This window comes from Bacillus rossius, assembly GCF_032445375.1.
Source record: "Bacillus rossius redtenbacheri isolate Brsri chromosome 4 unlocalized genomic scaffold, Brsri_v3 Brsri_v3_scf4_2, whole genome shotgun sequence".
Lineage (NCBI taxonomy): Eukaryota > Metazoa > Arthropoda > Insecta > Phasmatodea > Bacillidae > Bacillus > Bacillus rossius.
Window position 1 is genome coordinate 43,842,890 of NW_026962011.1, and position 20,519 is coordinate 43,863,408.

At 38.7% G+C, this 20,519-nt stretch overlaps 1 protein-coding gene across 1 annotated transcript in view; it reads left to right on the forward strand.

The window, feature by feature from the left end:
* The window catches only part of LOC134541869 (protein dachsous), a 650,601-nt gene that overhangs the window by 19,503 nt on the left and 610,579 nt on the right, over positions 1-20,519 (forward strand). Inside the window, exon 2 of the mRNA XM_063385570.1 lies at positions 3,796-5,586. Within this exon, the coding sequence (XP_063241640.1) occupies positions 3,859-5,586 (1,728 nt within the window). The 5' untranslated portion in view covers positions 3,796-3,858. The remainder of the gene's footprint in view (positions 1-3,795; positions 5,587-20,519) is intronic.

Sequence of the window (20,519 nt, forward strand, 5' to 3'; positions counted from 1 at the left end):
GGACTCTTTTAGGATGGGTAAAATCTTGTGAGTTTGCGTCACCGACGTGCTGTAGTAGCAGTAAGTGAAGTTAAATTGACCACATGAAAAGTTTAATTTGTGTATACTGTGCATTGCCCACTGAACACATGACCTAGGTCCGACATAACTGGTAAGTCATAGCTAGGTAATGAATTTTTACGTAATTTTGACATACCACTGACATATGTTGTGACTAAAGAAACGATCTAAGGATAAATGATATCATGCTGACATCAAGCTGATAATTATAGAAATCGAGGCATAGAGAGCTAAGAAAATCGGTAAGAAATCTTCTGAAACCCTCGTCCGATAAAATAGAAATCAAGAATATTAAATTTTCTTAATTTTAAAGTAGTTGCTTACAATAATCTTCCAAAAAGTAAAACAAGAAAATATAAAAAGGATATATTTTATAGCCAATAAGATAGAGTCCGACTTTTATATAATTGTCAACTGCTTACATAATAATTACATGTGATCGTGACCTTTTATCCCTTTTGCCTTAAATAGTCTACATAATGCATTGTCATTTGTAGAGCGGTGGTTTATAACTAGCTTATATAAACTAAATAAAATACCTGGGTGTAAATTGGTTGCGTAGCGTTGCGGATAGCGCTTAAGACTGGCGAGTGTTTGAAACTATGTGCGAATCCCGTGTGTTGCGATTTTTCGTCTATTATTTTTGTATTTGTGTTTCATTAAATTATTTTATTATATAATTATAATTTAATAATTATTATTTCATAATTAATCATCATAACAGTACTAAAGTCCTTTTATTTAAAAAAATTTAAAAAAAGATCTGAGTGTGGTTTGAACCTGAATCGCTAAGCATTTTAAAATATCATTATTCGACGTCTGGCTTAATCGATGAAATTGAGGATCATTAATATGTCATCGGTATGTAAAATCCACGTAAGAGAGATCGTATTGATGTCAGAACATTATCATCAATATGTTATTAATATTACGTCAGTATCTGATGTAAATAAGTGTAGAATTATGAGTCAGTTATGAGTCAAATCTTATGTAAAGCATGATATTGAATGATATTCGGACTATAATTAATTTTAAAAATTAAAAAAAATAGAACACAGTTATTTCAAAGTTTTCAGTTTTCACTTCTGTTGGCAGTCCTCATGACTGTTTTAGTTTTTTTCTTTTCAAAGGAATCTCATTGATGTTTTCTGTAACAATAACTGTTCTCATTGGCCCAAACGAGAGTAGAAATTTATTGTTCCGCCGATCAGAACCAGTGCAGTATGTAAACGAAAGACTAGCTATGGAAAAAAAAAATAGTTTTGAAGCCTATAAAAAGGAAAATCTTATGATGAATCACCATCTTTAATGGTGTAAATGGGATACATTTAAATTTATACTTTTTTTAGCATTTTGTTATTTTGTTTAATGTTTAGCAAAATGTTTATTTCCACGTCGCTATGTAACTACTCTGATCGGCAACCTGCATAGATTTTTTTTAGCACATTAGGTATTAATTATTCACTTCCAAATTCAGCTATTAACTGTTTTACAATTGGTATGCGACAAAATATGTGCACTATGAGTGCATCACTTTATCATAACAAATATTAAAATACGAAATAGTAGGTTAGTTACACATTTCAAAAGAAAATTTATATTAAAACTATTACAGAACATAACATTTAACATTGCCAGTAAAAATTACTTTTATGATTGTCTTATTTCCTTTCGCTGTTTTAACGCTAGACGAAACATAATCTAGAATAAATTAACATTTTTTAAGGTAGGCTCAATCAAACGGCATTTTAAAATCTTGAGCTGTTTTGAAATTTTAACATTTTTATAAAGTTTTGCACACCATTAAAGTGGTTATATTGTTATGTGTAATTTTAAGCATTTGACATATTCTTGTAGGAGCAGATGTTAAAATTTCAGCAATTTTTAATAACAAGTTTGTCGAAACAATTTTTTCCTCATTTAAAATCTTCCAAGCTTTATCTTCCGCTGTAGAAAATTAAGCGTTTGATAAATGATAAAATAGTGTTACAACAAGACAATTAGCTTATACCATATAAACCATGTACAAAATGCAAATGTTTTTGATATTTTATCCAACGTTACATTTTTCTGAGAAAAATCGATTTTCCTGCTTTTGTGAAGTAAGAAACCTACCAGGTACAGATTTCTCATTCCATTAACTTTTTCAAAATAACTTTGGGATTGATTACTTTTACACCTTACGTTCTTCAGGCTCATTTGATTTTGAATTTTAATTATGAACGTGACTATTTTAAACTACTTTTTTTAAATAACCATCCATTATCGAAATTCATATCGGGAGTTGGACGAGTTTTGCATTTTGTAACATAGAATCAAGTTGGCTATTTTAAATAATTTATGACTATAGAAAATAATTGGTTCTGATGTAGATGTATGTAACTATTAATAGGCTGCATACAACATAAACCTACATATTATTTAGTTATTTCCTCTTCTTGTGATTGCGAACTTAACGCTTCTAAATACAGGATTTGCTATTTAAGGTTTTATGAATATTTCCCAGTATTGATATTGACATTTTTCGTATTAATTATACGAAATATATTAATTTAATTAACATTCTGGAATGCTTTACGAAATAAAATGGTAGTTGGTTATTTAATAACTGCCACTGTGAAACAATAAAAAATTAACGTTGTTCTAAATTACTTATTAGAATTATACATAGTTTTAATAGAAATTACTACTACTTTGTTTGAAATTGGTGCAGGAACAAAAGTTGGTGAGACGGGAATCTATGTAGAAATAATTTTATAGTACCTTCAACTTTTTTTTAATAAAACATTACGTCATTCCATGTGTGACTAAGCATTTTTTCATGTTATGATAACATTTTAGCTGCAATCTTGCTATTTCTCACGTCAGTGGTGCTAATGTTTGAAAACCTAAGCTTAATTTTGAATTGTATCTTTACCAGTTACGAATATTGTTAATTATTTACGGAATTGTTTAATGTTTTGGAAACTTAACTTTTAAAAATTAACCTATGCATCTTTCAGTACAAACAATTCAGCTCATCTGCCCTCTAACTTTTTTTTTTGGGGTTCTAACACTATACAATATTCAATTAAACATCTGTAGCAAAAGTTACTCTGCCGGTTTAGCGCACCTTAGGCCATGGCCCCTACAAGGGTGGGGCTGGGTGGACCCCTGGGTCCAGGGCCCGGGCCTGGAGGGGACCCGGGCCCAGTCCTGGTTATTTTTAAATGTTTAACTATTATATTTTTTACAAACTAGAAAAAAAACACATAGAATATTTTAATAAATAAAGCTTAGTTTGGACTTATAAAATAGTAACCGTAACTATACTCTGTATTCTCAGGTTAAATAACATTCTAAAAAGAGTTTAGGTAAGAAGTAACTATGCAATTATAATGTAGCACGTGAGTAGTTAGGAATATGGGCTCCGGAGACTGGGGATCGGGGATTAGGATTAGGATGAGTGACCTTTGACCTCTGACGAAAGACCTCTAGACAAAATGATTGTCGTAAAATTACGTAATCCAAGATGGCGGCAGGAAATTATGTAATCCAAGATGGCGGCCGGAAGTGACGCCAGAGGTCAAAGTTCAAAACCAATACGTCAGAGGTCAAAGGTCACGCATCCTAATCCTAATCCCCGATCCCCTGTCCACGGAGCCCCTATTCCTAACTACTCACGTGATTGTAAGAATGGGTGTGTCTCCGAACGTGGTGTAGTTGCGTCCCTCCAGCGTGTGTGCTGTGTTGCAGTGGCGGCCGGAGCCCGGACGGCCATGTGGCGGCGCGCGGCGCGCTGAGCCTCGCCCCTGCAGCATGCCCGCGCCGCTCCTCGCCGCGCTGCTGCTGGCGCTGGCGGCCCCCGGCGGCCCGGAGCACGTGCGCGAGATGGAGGTGTCGGAGGGCGCGCCCGTCGGCACGCGCGTCGGCTTCATCGGCGACGGCTCGGCGGGCGACGAGAGCGGGCCGCCCTACCTCATCATCCCCGTGCCCGGCTCCGCCGTCGACTCGGACCTGGCCGTGGAGCAGACCACCGGCGAGATCCGCACCAAGGTGCCGCTGGACCGCGAGGCGCGCTCCTCCTACTCGCTGGTCGCCATCCCGCTGGCCGGCGAGAACGTGCGCGTCGTGGTGCGCGTGCTGGACGAGAACGACAACGCGCCCACCTTCCCGTCGCCCGTCATGAGCATCGAGTTCCCGGAGAACACGCCGCGCGACGTGAAGCGCACCTTGCACCCGGCGCGCGACCTCGACCTCGGCGTGTACAACACGCAGCGGTACAACATCGTGTCGGGGAACGTGAACAACGCGTTCCGGCTGTCGTCGCACCGCGAGCGCGACGGGGTGCTGTACCTCGACCTGCAGATCAACGGCTTCCTCGACCGCGAGTCCATCGCCGCGTACAGCCTGGTGATCGAGGCGCTGGACGGGGGCTCGCCGCCGCTGCGGGGCCTCATGACCGTCAACATCACCATCCAGGACGTGAACGACAACCAGCCCATCTTCAGCCAGAACCTGTACACCTCCAGCGTGCCGGAGAACGCGACGGTCGGCACCAGCGTGCTGCAGGTGTTCGCGACAGACACCGACGCGGGCCTCAACGGCGAGGTGGAGTACTCCATCAACCGGCGCCAGAGCGACCGCGACGGCATGTTCCGCATCGACGGTGCGACGGGGCTGATCGCCGTCAACCGGCCGCTGGACTTCGAGACGAAGGACGTGCACGAGCTGGTGGTGGTGGCGCGCGACAAGGGCGAGCAGCCGCTCGAGACGACCGCCTTCGTGTCGATCAAGGTGACGGACGTGAACGACAACCAGCCCACCATCAACGTCATCTTCCTCAGCGACGACGCGACGCCCAAGATCAGCGAGTCGGCGCAGCCGGGCGAGTTCGTGGCGCGCATCTCCGTCAACGACCCGGACTCGAAGACGGAGTACTCGAACGTGAACGTGACGCTGGAAGGCGGCGACGGCAAGTTCGGGCTGGCCACGCGCGACAACATCATCTACCTGGTGATCGTCGCGAACCCGCTGGACAGGGAGCTGCAGCCCAACTACACGCTGAGCGTGATCGCGACGGACACCGGCAACCCGCCGCTGCACGCGTCGCGCACCTTCCACCTGCTGGTCACCGACGTCAACGACAACGCGCCCGAGTTCGAGCGGGCCTCGTACCACGCCGACGTGCTGGAGGTCGCCGAGCCGGGCACCTCCGTCGTCCGGGTGCAGGCCTTCGACAAGGACGAGGGCAACAACTCGGCCGTCGTGTACTCCATCGCCGACGACCCCGACGGCCGCGCCTCGTGGTTCCGCGTCGACGCGCACTCCGGCGTCGTGACGACGCGCAGCCACGTGGACTGCGAGGCGGACCCCATGCCGCGGGTGGTCGTCGTGGCGGTCGACAACGGCGTTCCCCCGCTGTCGTCGTCCGCCACCGTCACCATCACCATCCACGACGTCAACGACAACGAGCCCATCTTCGACCAGAGCTTCTACAACGTGTCGGTGCCGGAGAACGAAGCCGTCGGCCACTGCATCATCAAGGTAGGGACCGCCTCTCTTCCCGAACCACGCCGTCAGCATGTCGGTCTGGGAACGTCTGAGGTTTTTTTTGTGTGTTACCCGACTAGTAAGGTACCTAATTGTTTTCATTCAGGTGCTGCTGATCCCAACTAAAAAAGTTAATTAGCGTAGCTGCACAAAAGAATTTTCGGTCCTGATTATAGTGATGATAAATTCATTGTTCCTGTGGTGACGCAGCAAAGTTATGATAAATGAATTCTACGAAAACAGCATGGCCTGTCAGAAAAATATTTTTTTTTCTGCAAATGCTGGTTTATCACTTTCTGATTCTCTAGGCACGTTTATTGTAGGATGCAGTTTGTTTTTCTACCACAAATAAACATCATCATTTATATCGTCGTGGTGTATATTCTTAATCTTGCATTGACTTTAATACTACGCAATAAGATAAATTAAATTCTTACATACATACGTTTATGTTATTTCAACTAATTAGTGAGTGTTTAAAGTAAGTTATAACATGTTCAAACAATTAATTCCATAGAAAATAGGGGTGTAAAACTCCAGAATTGTTTTATATATCTACCTCATTTATGATTTTGATTAATGTACAACAAATCACCCAGTTATCTTTTTGTACAACAGGTTACGTATATTAATTTTAAAATATTTGAAACACTTCTTTCCAAGTAACTAAAATTTATTTTAACATCAAAAAATTAAACTTTGCAGTGAAAGTTTTTATAGCTACACTTGAAATTTATGGCCCTTGAAACATTGAACTTATACCAATTTCAGCTGTTTACGTAGTGCGTGTCTAGAAAGGATTAAGAAACATACAATTTTGCACGTTTGAACTTTAATTACAATTTCAACGTGTAAAATATGACTCTAAAAGTTTGTTATTGCTGGTACTTTTATCTTACAGTTAATATTTCAAACAATGAAAATAATATTGCTTTCTTTGGCGTCTGGATAGTTTATTAAAAGTACTGAGTTATAATATAGAAGACTTATGAGGGAGTACATAAAATTATTTGTCTAATTTTTTATAGAATATATGCCTATTAGCATGCAACTAAACAAGTTATAGTTACAAGTTCAATAAATAAAATATTGATTTATTACGTGATAAAAAATTTAAGCGTACCAAATAATATTTAAATATTTTTTACATAACTTATTTCTACAATTTAGAGTCAACATTTAAATCAATTTCGAAATTCGATACACGTGTTAACTGCGATTTTAGTTTTACTACGCGCTATTTTAAAGTTGAAATTTTTTAGTTATAATTAAACTACAGATGAACGACATTATGAGTTTTCTAGAAAATTTATTTAACATATTCTGGGAATATAAAATAAAAAATAATTTCCGAGCCGTAATCAAACCTAATCTATATGAAAATGCTTTATAATTTATATTAATTGAAAATAAAGTTTAGTTCCTAAGAATTGAATACTTGAAAAATATAAATATTTTATTATATCCAATGTCATATTTTTCCTTGTAAATAATACGTTACGAAAATACTAATTAGATTTTTAAAATTTTTTGGATATTGATAAGATGATATTTCCAAGACAAACTTATAAAGAGTTCCAAATCACTTTGGTCTCGAAAATGTGCTGATAAATAAAGGGGAAGAAATAGGAACAGAAAGACGCCGTATTGGTTTGAACGGTTTTTATGTTATAACAATTATTTGACGTTTAATGGAAAATTTGCATTTGCTAATAATAGATCACAAATTAACGAAACTGCATATAAATATCGTAACGTAGAGTGTTATTCAAAGACGTTTGGGTATGGTAGCGAACAAATACTGCCTAGTTGGGATACAACAACCTAACTCGCGGGCCGTATTCCAGAAATTGTCCAAACCGAATCCCAGTAAAGGAAACAAATCGGCAACCGTTTTAATAAACAAACTGGTTTTAACGCATTCTATTGAAAGATACGGCAAAAAATACTAGAGAAGCAGCACCATCGCACAAAAATAGTACGGCCTTTCTAATTCTCTCAAGTGGTTGTTAAGGTGCAATTATTTCTTGTTATGACCATTAAAGTGCACCTAAATGTATTTCAGGAGTGTGAGTGAGGCAATGGCGCGCAGTCTTATCGTCGTGCTTAGGACAACTATTAAATTTGAGCGGTAATGAAATATGATAAAATGGCGGAGAAAAAATATACAGGTGTAATGCAAGGCCCTTGGGTAACTATCAAAAATCTATTCAGGGCGTTTCTTGTCTAGAAATTAATCTGGAAAAAAAAACGTGTCTTAGCCCTTTTCACTCTTCTGAAAATACAGTTTAAAAACGAGATGTGGAAACAGAACTAACCATCCGCCCTCAGCGCATTCTTAAATGGTTTTCGTAAACAGACTTTTTTGACGTGACAACGTCTAATAAATCGATGAACGCCGGCTGCACGCACGAAAAAGTGTCCCGTTACGCACATTGTTCCGTTACGATGTGTCCCGTTGCGCTCATTGTTTCGTTACGCTGTGTCCCGTTACGCTCATTGTACGCTTGCACCGCACCGACAGAAGTGAAATAAATGTGTAATATGAAATAATTTCTACGTGAAATGTACGTAAGAAAATGAATCTGATTACTAGTATAATTTAAAGTATTTATTATTTTATTATTAAAATAAAAATGATTAAATTATTTTCATAAAAGTATGCAATCATTTCATCAATGTTTTGTTATGACGTTGGCACGTTAAACTATCGTCCGTAAGCCGACTTCACAGACAACCAATTTTTTTTTGTGGATTCTTCTGAAGCTCTGCACACCGTGTGTGTACTCATGTGGGCGGGGACCCAAAAGGACTTTGGAGACGTATACAGAAAGAACTGTCGCGTGTGCAAACTAACCTTCGTTCGGGCTTTCTCCTGAGAGAGAATCTGCGTGCGCTCTTTTGTTCTTTTGTTCATTTCCTTCCGCTCCTTGGCAGTCGAAACGATCGAACACTTATGAAGCATGTTCGCCGGCGGACGACTGGGATTGAGGACATACCGCGAACTGATGGTCGGTGCGCCACTGCGTAACTCGGGGAAAGAGATGTCACTTACAGAAGTGTTAATTCTTTCAAAGAACAGCTACTGGGCAGATTATCATCACAGACGGTGTCGGGAGTTTAATAACTTTGGACGCTTTAGACTGCCGGCGGCATGCGGGTATAGCGAGTCTCGGGCGGTAAACCAGTTGCGTTCTGCGAGCTCCTCTTCCTCGGAGATTCGCACGGTCGCACGAGAGAAGGTGGCCAGTCCTGATGCCGGAGATGATACAGACTTCTTTATGCGCGTTTTTTTTTTACTTTCCGCTGTCCATTTCCTAAGCATGTTTATTTCGCTCGCACGCTAATTCTTGTTCTATTTTATTTTACTTCTTTCGACTGTAAATTTATGCAAGTACGTTACATATTTTTTTGGACTTATCCATTTGCCTTATTTGTTAGGCTAATGAAACGCATGCTACAGGATGTTTACCGTGCTCTCTAGCTACATTTTTTATTTCATAATTAAACTCATACCTTAAGATAAAGCAAAACGTAATGTGTTTAGTTTCTTTGTTTGCTGGCATTTAAATTTCATTGGAAGTGAAGTAATTAGTTTGTTGGACTTAAATTGAGCAAACTCTTATAGGCCTAGTGTACAATCTGTGGGACGAGAATTTGCGTCAGACAAAGTTAAAATTTCTTCGAATAAAGTACAAAATAAAGGATTTATTACAGTGGTTAAAATGTTTGCTTGCTTCTTTTTTATTAAAAGGCATGAGCTTAAAAATAACCACATAAAGATTTTAGCTTGTCATTATAGAGTTTTTGGAGTTTATTTCCTTAAGGCCTTGCTGACATTGTAGGTATGAACTTTGTAAATTGTTTCTTCTATTTGAATAGGCAAATGTTACATTAACACGATTTTAGGCAACTGTGAACAAAGTAGCTTAGACGAGTTAATTAAGCGTTTAAATAATTTTTTTCTACAATTTCCTCCGTGAATTGTAAAACTTGTAAGTTCGTGAACGCTATCTAGGAGCGCGTGTGATTGCGACCATACCTTGTACTTGTTCGAGTTTCCCATCACGTCATAATACACCTTCACGGCGTGCAGGCACTGAGTTAATGTCGTGGAACACATGAGATTCGCACGGGAGGAAGTTACCCCATGAAACTAGTAATGTGCAGCTTAGTAAACAGTTGTACAAGCCACGTACGTAGCGCGGCAGTTGTCGGTGTCTTGCGGAAATGAAACTGATGGGGAGAAGGAAAAAAAAAAAAGAAACAGAACATAAACGTATACCTTTAGGAAGTTTTTTCCAAGCCACTAAGATTGTGGAACTTTAAGCTCATGTGCTTAGGCGTCAGTAGCTAGATGTCAGCACCTGACATAACTCTTACATTAATTTCTATGATCATCGAAACACTTCAGAACCTATTACAACACTGGTAGAGACCGGATAGATCCGAGATTTCAATTACCAATAGGATAGACTCCATGATCCTTTGTGCACTCGGGCAAATTACATCTGATCATTGGCTACTGACTCGTGACACCTGTTAACTGGGTTGCTTGTGATTCGATACTTTTTTTGTTGAAGGATTTTCATTGGCCCAGAGTCCTTCAGCCAAACTGTGGCCCAGTCACTGAAGCAGCAAAAAAGGCAATAGTATTTGGATTATTTGGATTACAGCCTGTCTTGAAAATAATCCACGAATATTTCAGGTGTCTAAACATTATGTGGTAAAAAAAATTAGAGCGACTGTATAAGACAGGAATATCGACGTCTCCATATTGGTTATTTATATTTGTTTGTATAAATGTAATATTCATGATATTTCATAATTAAGTTTTAAATTTTGTCGTCATAAATGTACAAACAATATTGTAATTATTCCTCTAAAACTTCATCACGTTTAATCGTAGGTATTTAGTTTGGTCGCATCTATAAACCATAATCAGAAATAATAAAATAATTTCCCCTTTCATCATCTTAAACGAGATATGACGGATGTGTCTCAATCTGTACGAGGACCAGAAAATCGTAATGCTTGAATTTTTAAATATTTAAACTTGTGAAGATATTTACAAAAGGAATTTAAAATATCCTATATGAAAAACTGTGACTGAAATTATTCGCACAACAGCTAGTCAGGATCGAACCCTCTACATTTAGAATGCAAGCCAGACACGATGCCACGTGACTTTGTTATTCGGCCGTACCAAATATAAGTAAAAATGTTCGCGGGGTGCGGTATTTATCCAAAAATTAAGTCTAACATTTATTAATAATTGTGTAGGTAATAAACAGCTGTTACTTTTTCTTTCACGATCTTAATTAAAAAAAAAAATTATTTGGGAACTTACAGCGTGGTTACAGAAACATTTTTTTTCTGGCTGCGACTCTGAATTTATTTTCACGCAATAAAAATAATAATTGTTTCCATATATATTAAAAAAAACAGCGTTTGAGGAGTACTTAATATTAAACGAAAAATGTCTTTCAATTTCTGCTTCGAATAAAGTTGGACATAGGCCTATAACGTCAAACATGTTTTTAATCCTCGTCACCTCAAGTTGATTATTGGACTGACGTGAGCTAGCACAAAATTTTAAAATTTAATCTTATTGCAAAATTTAATTAGTCCATCTCAGTGTTTGGTAAAAATTTTTTACATGTTACGATTTTGGTGCATTTATTAACATGAAACATACGCGCAAATTCAATGTTTTGCGATATTTTAGTGTAATGGACACAATATGTGATTTTTTTTTTCAAATAGAATAATTTACATATGACATTCATTTTAGCATGATTTTAATTGCATACAATTATTTTTTAAAGCAAAATTCACCGTTTCATGAATCGTTTTTTAAAAAAAAGTAACTTTTTAATTATTTTACCTTCAAAACTTGTTTAATCTCCATTTATTCCTCAGGAGGGGCTGTTATACAAAGAAGGATACGGTTGCGAAAAAATGGCATTAAATAAGTTAGATAATGGCTTTGTCATATTTATTAATTCGTGGTCTCATGTACTGAGCCTAAGTTCTTTCATACGGCTTTTGAGGGAAGAAACGTTTCACAAATTAATGAAATCATAAAAAAAAATTTACCCTCAAAAATAAAGAATAAAATAAAATTGGGACTCGGGGGAGGAGTTATCTTCCCCTAAAACCTCATATTTAAGGGGCGCTTCACACGGGAAACGCAAGCCATTTCCTGATCTGCTGATTCCGTCGGACGTGTCGAGATATCTCGTATCGAAGTATTTGACGGGAAGCTCAAGGGCTCGAGCTTGTCTAGTAAGGTTTAAGGCACCGTCGCAACCCTAGCAGGCGCTGGGGGGCGGATGGTGCGAGGTGGCGAGGGGGCGAGGGGGTCTCCGCGCGTGACGGCAGCCCACACGGCGTCGCGGCGCTCGACGCGGGATGCCGTCACGCGCGATGCGTGCGCCGACTGCGCGTCTGGCGGTCCTCGGCGCGCCGCGGCGCCTCTCCGTGCGGGCTCCAACCTGCGCCCGACGCAACACAGTCAGGCCGGTGTTCCAACAGACAAGAATAAAAAGGTTCAGGTGTTGGAAATGTTCTACACCTGAACCCTAACCCCGCATTCCTAACTACTCGATATGAACACGGTCATACCCTTAGTTTCAGGGAACGGATTTTGGTGTCCCACCCGTGAACTATCTGCTGCCCAAATTCCGCGCATGCGCAGAGATCACTTTTCCGTTGATTTTGTCGAGATGACGGACTCGGGTCTGACGCCATTAATCGGGGGACGTACCAAGCGTGTTGGTGTGCCAAATGAAACTTTATGGAACACATGATGTACAACTTTAATGGTCATAACAAGAAATAATTTCAACTTAAAAGGTACTTAGAAAATTAAATAGGTGGTTCTATTATTGTGCGGTGGTGCTGCTGTCTGTAGCAATTTTGCAGTGTCTATTGTATTGGTATCTCCGAAACGTTCGCAAGAATGCGTTGAGACCAGTTTCTAGCCTCGCGCAGGGCACCGTTTATTGAAACGGTTGCCGATATGTTTCCTTACTGGGATTCGGTTTGGACACTTTGTGGAATACGGCTCGCGAGTTAGGTTACGGTTGTATCCCAACAAGGCAGTGCTTATTCCCAACCTTACCCGAACGTCTTGGAATACCGCCCTTTTCCTGCATGGCTAATGCACCTAGGTCCCTTCCTAACCCGACCCCCTTCTACAAATACAATAAGTTTTTTAGTTAGGTTAGGAACAAAAAATGGGTTGTGCGACCAGGTTAAAGGCCCAAATTATAGGCTTCCTACATTTGAACACAATCTATGAACGGAATGCTAAGAAAAGGATTTTCAACGCGGGATGATTTGAAAAATTCATAGGTTCGATACACCATTTAGAACACGTCATTTCTTACTGACTCTTTCAGGACAAAGAAGTTCATTCCACATTTAACTCAGTTATCAGTGGAGCGACAAACAAATATAACATATAATACATAAAATTTTGTGTAGCCATAACTTGTGCATCACACACAGCCTACGATAGCCATCAATCTATACATTTTTTTTAATAGAAGTGTTTGAGAGAAATAGGTTTAATCCTAATTTAATGTTCATTCGCGAGAGAGAAAAATACCCTATTAATTAAAACATTTCAAATAATTTCATGCAGACGTCACAGATGTGACGAACGTGAGTGCTTGGAAGATTATATAATGTTCGCGTCAAGTCGATAATGTCGCGCCCGTAGTGCTATTCTAATTCCAAGTGCGAAGAAGGAGGCTTTCGGCGACGGAAACACAAGTCGTGAAAATTCCGTTCCAGTCTTCGAAAGATCTGGAAAAGCTGGCAGCGGTTCCTATCAACTTTTGAATCATGCGCGGTTACAGACAAATATGTATTTTTTTCTTTCTTCCTAGGTTTCTGACTACCTTAACTGCTGCCCAAGAAATATACAGATTGTTCCAGAACTCAGCGTCATGTGAAGGCCATTTATAGGCCAATTGTTTACGTTTCTAAATTAAAAAAGAGCATGTTTTTTTTCTTAAAAAGTTTTTATAGTCACCATCCTGCGCCAGATTATTAGACACATACTGTGATTACAATTTTTGGATATGCGAACATGGATAACCTTACTTTTGGTAACACTTGAAAATAAAATAAAAACGCATATGCTAGACTTATAAAGGTGGAGGGGAATCATTCTTTGCACGACTTATGCGGCAGAAAATTTTAATCGGATAACTTCGACTTTTTATAATGTAGAAAAATTTATTCTAACTTTGCAAGTTATTGAAATAAATGTCATGCAAATAATTTTTTTTACCTAAAAGTATAGAATATTATTTTATTTTGAATTGCTACAACATAACAGTCTGTTACATCATGTAACTTGTCTCAAATTTGACTGTTAAAAAAAAGAGGGAAAAAAGCAGATTTAGTGGTACTAGTTGCCCAAAAAAATGTGAGTCACTTGCAAAGCAACAGACGTGATGTTTGTTGGTACGAACACTGCCAGTCGCACGAAGTTGTTTACAAACAAACCCCCTTTGGACAGAGCCACAGCGGCGGAAGGATGCGTGGACACATGGGGCACTACTTTCGAGGACTGCGGAGGCGAGTTTCACGGCGCAGACGAAACTGGCGTCGCGCCGAATGCGCGCGCTTCTGTCGGGCCGAGGTACGAGGGAAGCCTAAGATGTACATCAAGTTCTGTCCCTGTCCGAACACGCCCGAATATTCTTCTTCGGCCAACATCGGGTTTATATATATATATATATATATTTATATTTGTCTTTTTATTTTAATGTAGCTATACTAACCTAACTAACCGTCCATAGTGTTTTAAAGTGTTTTAATGTAGCTAACCTAACCGACCACTTTTAATATTAGAATTAATTTTTCCTGCGCAAAAATAAAACAAATCCCGAGGTTGGCCGAAGGTGAATATTCGGGCGTGTTCGGGCGGGGACAGAACTTGATGTACATCTTAGGCTTCTCGCGGTACGAACAGGATTTGCTGATGTCGTCGACGGAGTGGTGAAAAGGGGGGGGGGGGGGAAGTAGTTCTCGGGCGTCTTCGGCGTTGACCTCCTGCGTGAAGACTGGAGGGCCGCTCTGGCTCTTTGCCGGAGGGGAGGAAGGGGTAAAGAGGCGAGGAAGGGGCAGATCGGCGGCTCGGCGGTCGTCGCTCGTAACCGGGTCATCGGCGGTCCGTGGGTCGCCCACCGCCTCGCGGTGCAACAGGCCAAGTTCGGCCAACAGTGGATGTAGGTTCGGCGCGGTCACTCCGATCCCAATCACCCTTACTCTGTCCAACACTTCATCCAGACCATCCTCTGTCTCCTGTAAATTCCGACACGTAATGAATGCCAATTTGCATCCCGCATGAATGTGCCCAGGGTTTTCCCTGTGTCTGTGCAGGTTTTACCTGGGCCCAACCTATCTCTAGTTATAGTCTAGATTTAAGAGTGAGGGGAGTTAGTCATGGCGCCAATCGCTGCCATGGCTGGCCAATCCCCTCCTAGCACATGATGCATGCGACCCTCTCCCTGCATGGCTGATCCCAGCATGACTAGGCGTATAGGCTTCTGCCTGAGACGCACCTAGGTCCCTCCCTAACCCGGACCCCTCCAAAATACACTTAGTTTTAGTTAGGTTAGGAAATTAAAAATTAAAAAATCCAATCACCCTCCTCCCCTCCTCACTCTCCCTCACACACACACACACACCACAACCACGCGCGTGTCCTTGTCCCACGCTCCGAAACAACGGAACTGTGTGAACATTGTTCCCTCAGACAGGGGGGAAAAAAAAAACGGAAAACAGAGGAAACGCAAGGGAATTAGGGGGAAAAAAAGTGTCTTCAAATCCTGCAAAACGCTAGGAAATTGTCAATATCTTAAGTAAAAAAAAAAAAAACAGTATCAGGAAATTTTAAAAAACAGTATCAGGAAATTTTCGTACTACGCTGTATCTTAATGTTGGCTTAGAACCGAATGTATATTAATCATAAATTCTATTAATATTAGTAACCCTTAACCGGTTTTCATGACTATTAATTTTATTAATTATTGTGTATTGACTTGAGTCACAGACTTCAAAATTACAAAACAATTGATAGTTACATAATAAACAAGGACTTACTAGTTACAATTAACAGAAAAAAACAAAACAATTAAGTATTAATTTGGTGTATATATACAATTAAGTATTAATTTGGTGTATACACCAAATTAATACTTAATTGTTTTGTTTTTCTGTTAATTGTATCTAGTAAGTCCTTGTTTATTATGTAACTATCAATTGTTTTGTAATTTTGAAGTCTGTGACTCAAGTCAATACACAATAATTAATAAAATTAATAGTCATGAAAACCGGTTAAGGGTTACTAATATTAATAGAATTTATGATTAATATACATTCGGTTTTAAGCCAACATTATAAAACATTTAGGTTTTTACTTTTTTGTAAACTTATGTTACGGTTGTGTATTTTTAAGTCTGTTATTTATTTTTATTAAAAGTTGGTCATTTTTCAATTTTTAGTCATGGGTTGACCTTGTAAAGACACTTATCGAATGAGGAAACGACGTCTAGTTGAAACTGAAGATGAAAGGCGGAAACGCTATATATATATATATATATATATATATATATATATATATATATATATATAGTTGGATGTGAGTGATTATGTGTTAAATAAATTAATAAACGAAAGTCATGATTATTGAGACCTTCGCTTTAACATGATACGTGATAAAGATAATTTATCACATGCAGATGTTGAACACCGTTCTCATCGACTTAGTTTGATTCGCAGGCGACTGGCCAGTGAAACAGAGGAAGAATGTGCTCATCGGCTTAGTCAAATTCGTGAGCGATTTTCTAATGAATTAGAGGAAGGACGTGCTCATTGTTTAAATTTGATTCATGAGATGCTAGTCAATGAATCTGATGAAACACGATCACAACGATTTAGCGCATTACGTAAAATTATTCCTCACAGAGAGTGCTTAATGAAATTTCAGATGAAAGAAACAGCCGATTAAATAATCTCGTGAAATAGCCACTTATGGAAAGACACCACCAAACTTTGTCGTTCCAAAAGATTTCAACAACTGCGGAGGTTTATTATCGACGCTGAAGTTAGCTGAAGGATTCCGGGTCATGCTAAGGCGAAATATATATGTGACAGACCGGCTTGTAAACGCAGCAATAGGGATTTTCAAGAAATTAAAGTGTCCTTTCTCTTAAGAGAGAACAAATCTAAGAAGGTGAATTACCTGAATGTGTATAAATGAAATTTGATGGTGATACGATTTGAACCAGAATGAAAGATGAAGATGGCTTGGTTGCGATAACTCTTGTTGTTGCAACATTTCAGGCGACTAAAGGATACAGAGACGTCGAGCGCCGAATGTTAGCGTTGATTCTAAGCTGGGCAGTCACGGTGCACAAGTTACAGGGCACTTAACTTGATAAAGCTGTTATAGACCTAGGAAACAAAGCTTTCGCTAAAGACCAGCTCTCAGTCGTGTGAAAACCTTGTAAGAAATAACATTCTCTGATTTAGAATCAAAAAAACACATATTGATTCGGCCAAACGATGAACGTGCAGAAATTATACGATTCCGAAGTTTAACTTCGTCCTGTAATTGACATTATATACTAACAAATTATTCTTTTCACGTATAAACATATATTAAAAATTGCGTAATTCACACACAATAAATGAATTCACGGTATTTATGCTGTTATTTTTTGCTAAAGAGTTCCGATGTGTTTCTGATTAGTTCTATAGCAAGGTACCTATAGCATTGACATTGATATCCACAGGAATAACTCAATCTACACATACATGCTGTTTGTCGTTGATCTTTGTAGACCAAGTCCAGTCCAGCGCATCCTTGACCATATTTAGGTACCCACCTTGTTTTGGGAATGTCATGAACCTAACAATACCTCAATCAGTTTACATATCATATTAGATTTTGAGGAGTACCCTAGTTAGCTTCGAAGTATTAGGTCCAATAACAATGGAATTAAAAGGAGCGACGGAAGACTACCATACTGGGAAACTACCATAATGGCAGTATTACGCCTGACCTCTTCGAAAAAGGCGGAAAAGTACCATAACGGAAAACTGCCATAATTTTTAAAGGACGAGGCGGAATTCCGCTCTATTGAATGAGTACAGCTGCTTTTCTCTCGAAGTAGTGTGAAGAATGCATCGCTATGTAGCGCTCTTAACCCCCTAGTTGTTTCTTATGTTATCTTAAAATGTTACAGATAGCGCTTCTGACGAATAATAATAATAATTTAAAACAGCAATATAATAAGAAAGGTGAAATCTCTTGTAGGATATTTTTTGTACAAAATATTTTTTTTGGACGAAAATAAACAAACACAACCATTAAATGAACTTTTTATACTATACTAGTTAAACATAATACATGTTTTATACTATTACACGTAGAAATATTACACATCCAAAATAAAAACACCGAATTCCAATTGTTGTACAATTAAAATTACAAATAATTAAATAGCGATGTCACTGCGATCTGCACAAATTAAATAAAAACTTTCTGTAGTTGAGTACTCAAAGAAGTTCATGTTTAATAATCCCGATGATTTAATTAAGTTTCTGAGGGTTTCATTGCATGAAATAAAACATTTATGCTCCTGCTTAACCCTGATGTAAGCTATTACCAAGAATTCTGTACTCAGGAGTACTGCAAGTTCCAATAATATATAGTTGTATTCAAATAATGTGAATATTTCTCAATAAGTAAGCAAATCTCACAAAACTAGTGTCATCTGAATTCTTAGTCTTCAGAAACTGATCGATTTAAGTTCAGTACTATCATGACCTAAAATTCCGGCGATGTCAGTATGAAATGTATCTTTTAGTTTGACATCTCCAACACTATCATTGATTTAGTACTTAATTTAAGATTTTGAAAAAGCCTATTTGCAAACAGTTGTTTGAATAGCTTTCCAGTATTAGCTGCGCATGTTAAGCACGGTAAAACAACAACAACAAAAAAGCCAAAAGTGAAATAAGGTAAACTTTTCAGTGGCTTTCAAACCAAATAAATAAAATGTTATACAAACATATTTTAACTAAACACATTCTTTTAATATCTAACATTTATTTCTAAATAACTTTTCCATCGACATATTTTTTTACTAGTCTATAGTTCTATATAATTATTGTACAGGGGGACTGTAAGTTTATTTGCAGAAAATCAACTAAAAATTGCTAGACTAGTTATGCAAATTATATTTCACTGTTATGAAATTACACAACTCATGCTGAACGAAGAACATAAGATCATATAAATTTGTTCGTTACCGAGGTTAGATGTTACTACACATACTGCACGTGTAATGACACACGAAACTACAGTAAACTCGTGGAATAACATCATGTCAGTGTTAAGAAGACTGCAAGTATACGCTCTACCGCTCTGGTTCTGGGGTAGAGCGCCTGCCTTGTGACTTGCAGGACCCGGGTTCGCGCCCCGGCTCCTCCAAGGCGGATTGCCCAGATAAAATGGTGGCATTTTCTCTGGTAGGAATACAATCCCTTGTAACAAGTCAGGCTACCAAAGAAACGGTGGGTGGAACAGAAAAAAACCTTCCAGGTGGCTTCCAAATGGGGAGCCCGTTTCTTTTCTTGGGCTCCCCATGCGGTGGCCATTCCGGGGGTTTCTCCGGGGGAACGGAGTTTTGCAAATATATATATATTTATTTTAGTTTTGTAGCGTTTTAGTTTTTAGTAACTGTAGCATTATCATTCAAACGTGTTATAAATAAAGCTCACACAAACAAACAACATTTTGAAAAATTTGCTTTTGAACATAAAATATTTGAATTAAGAGTGTATCAGTCAGTGAGTGGTTGCAGTGCAGAAAAAAAATTCTTAAATTAATATTTTAAAATATCAGGCTTTTAAATTCATTTTAAATATGCTACATTCCTATATAAATTTAATTTGCATGTTCTATTTACTAGACGTTCAATCAGTGATACACATTTTATTATATAGCCTACGTTTTATTACCATTTTTGATGCTTCAGACATAATATCTCGGTTTGGATTAAAGTTTTCAACTTGCAATTATAGAGTTAGTGACACTTTTAAAACCATTAGTAACTATAAAATTTGTAAAAAATTATAACATTTTGAATAATATAGAAACATCCATTGGTAAAAAACCTAAGCAAATGGTTAATTAAAAGTTTTATAATCTACATATTTATTTTGTATACTCCATTTTAGTTTCTGTTTAAGATTTTTTTGAAAACCAAAGTAACCAATTATAACCAACTAGTTAATATGAACTTTATCAATCTTTATTTATCTGTGCGTTGTGTCGTGTTTTGTTGTAAAGTTATTGATAATTATGTTATATGTATGTCACCACCAAATGTTATCCAACCAATGAGGAAATGCATTCTGCATATATACCGTCTGTGATTCGGCCAGAAAGTAAGTAAAAAAAGTCATGAATAGTAAGCAGAAGCTACAGTTACAGACGTGTGATAAATACGTTATATGTTATACTTAAGTTATAAAAATAATAATTAATTTCTATGCTTGTGCCTGGCACCCTTATGCTTACGAGCTGTAGTGTTTAGAATTCATACGCCACGGTTTGCAAACGAGCTAAGGTAACGCCACGGAAGGGATAAGATCACGCCCGTGGCAACTGCCAGATGCAAACAGGCCGCGCGCTACAGGGTGTGGTGAACCTCCGCGCGCCGGCGTAAACTACCCGAGCAACACTCCCGCCTCCCGCGCGACTCGTAAACGTCACCTCGTCTCGCGTGTTCTAACTCGTACGTCTATACTTGTCCCGCCATAGCTCGTGGATTTTACTGGCCGACGGCACCGAAATGTGCTTCAGCGGAACTGGGTGGTGTTTTTTTTTTTGT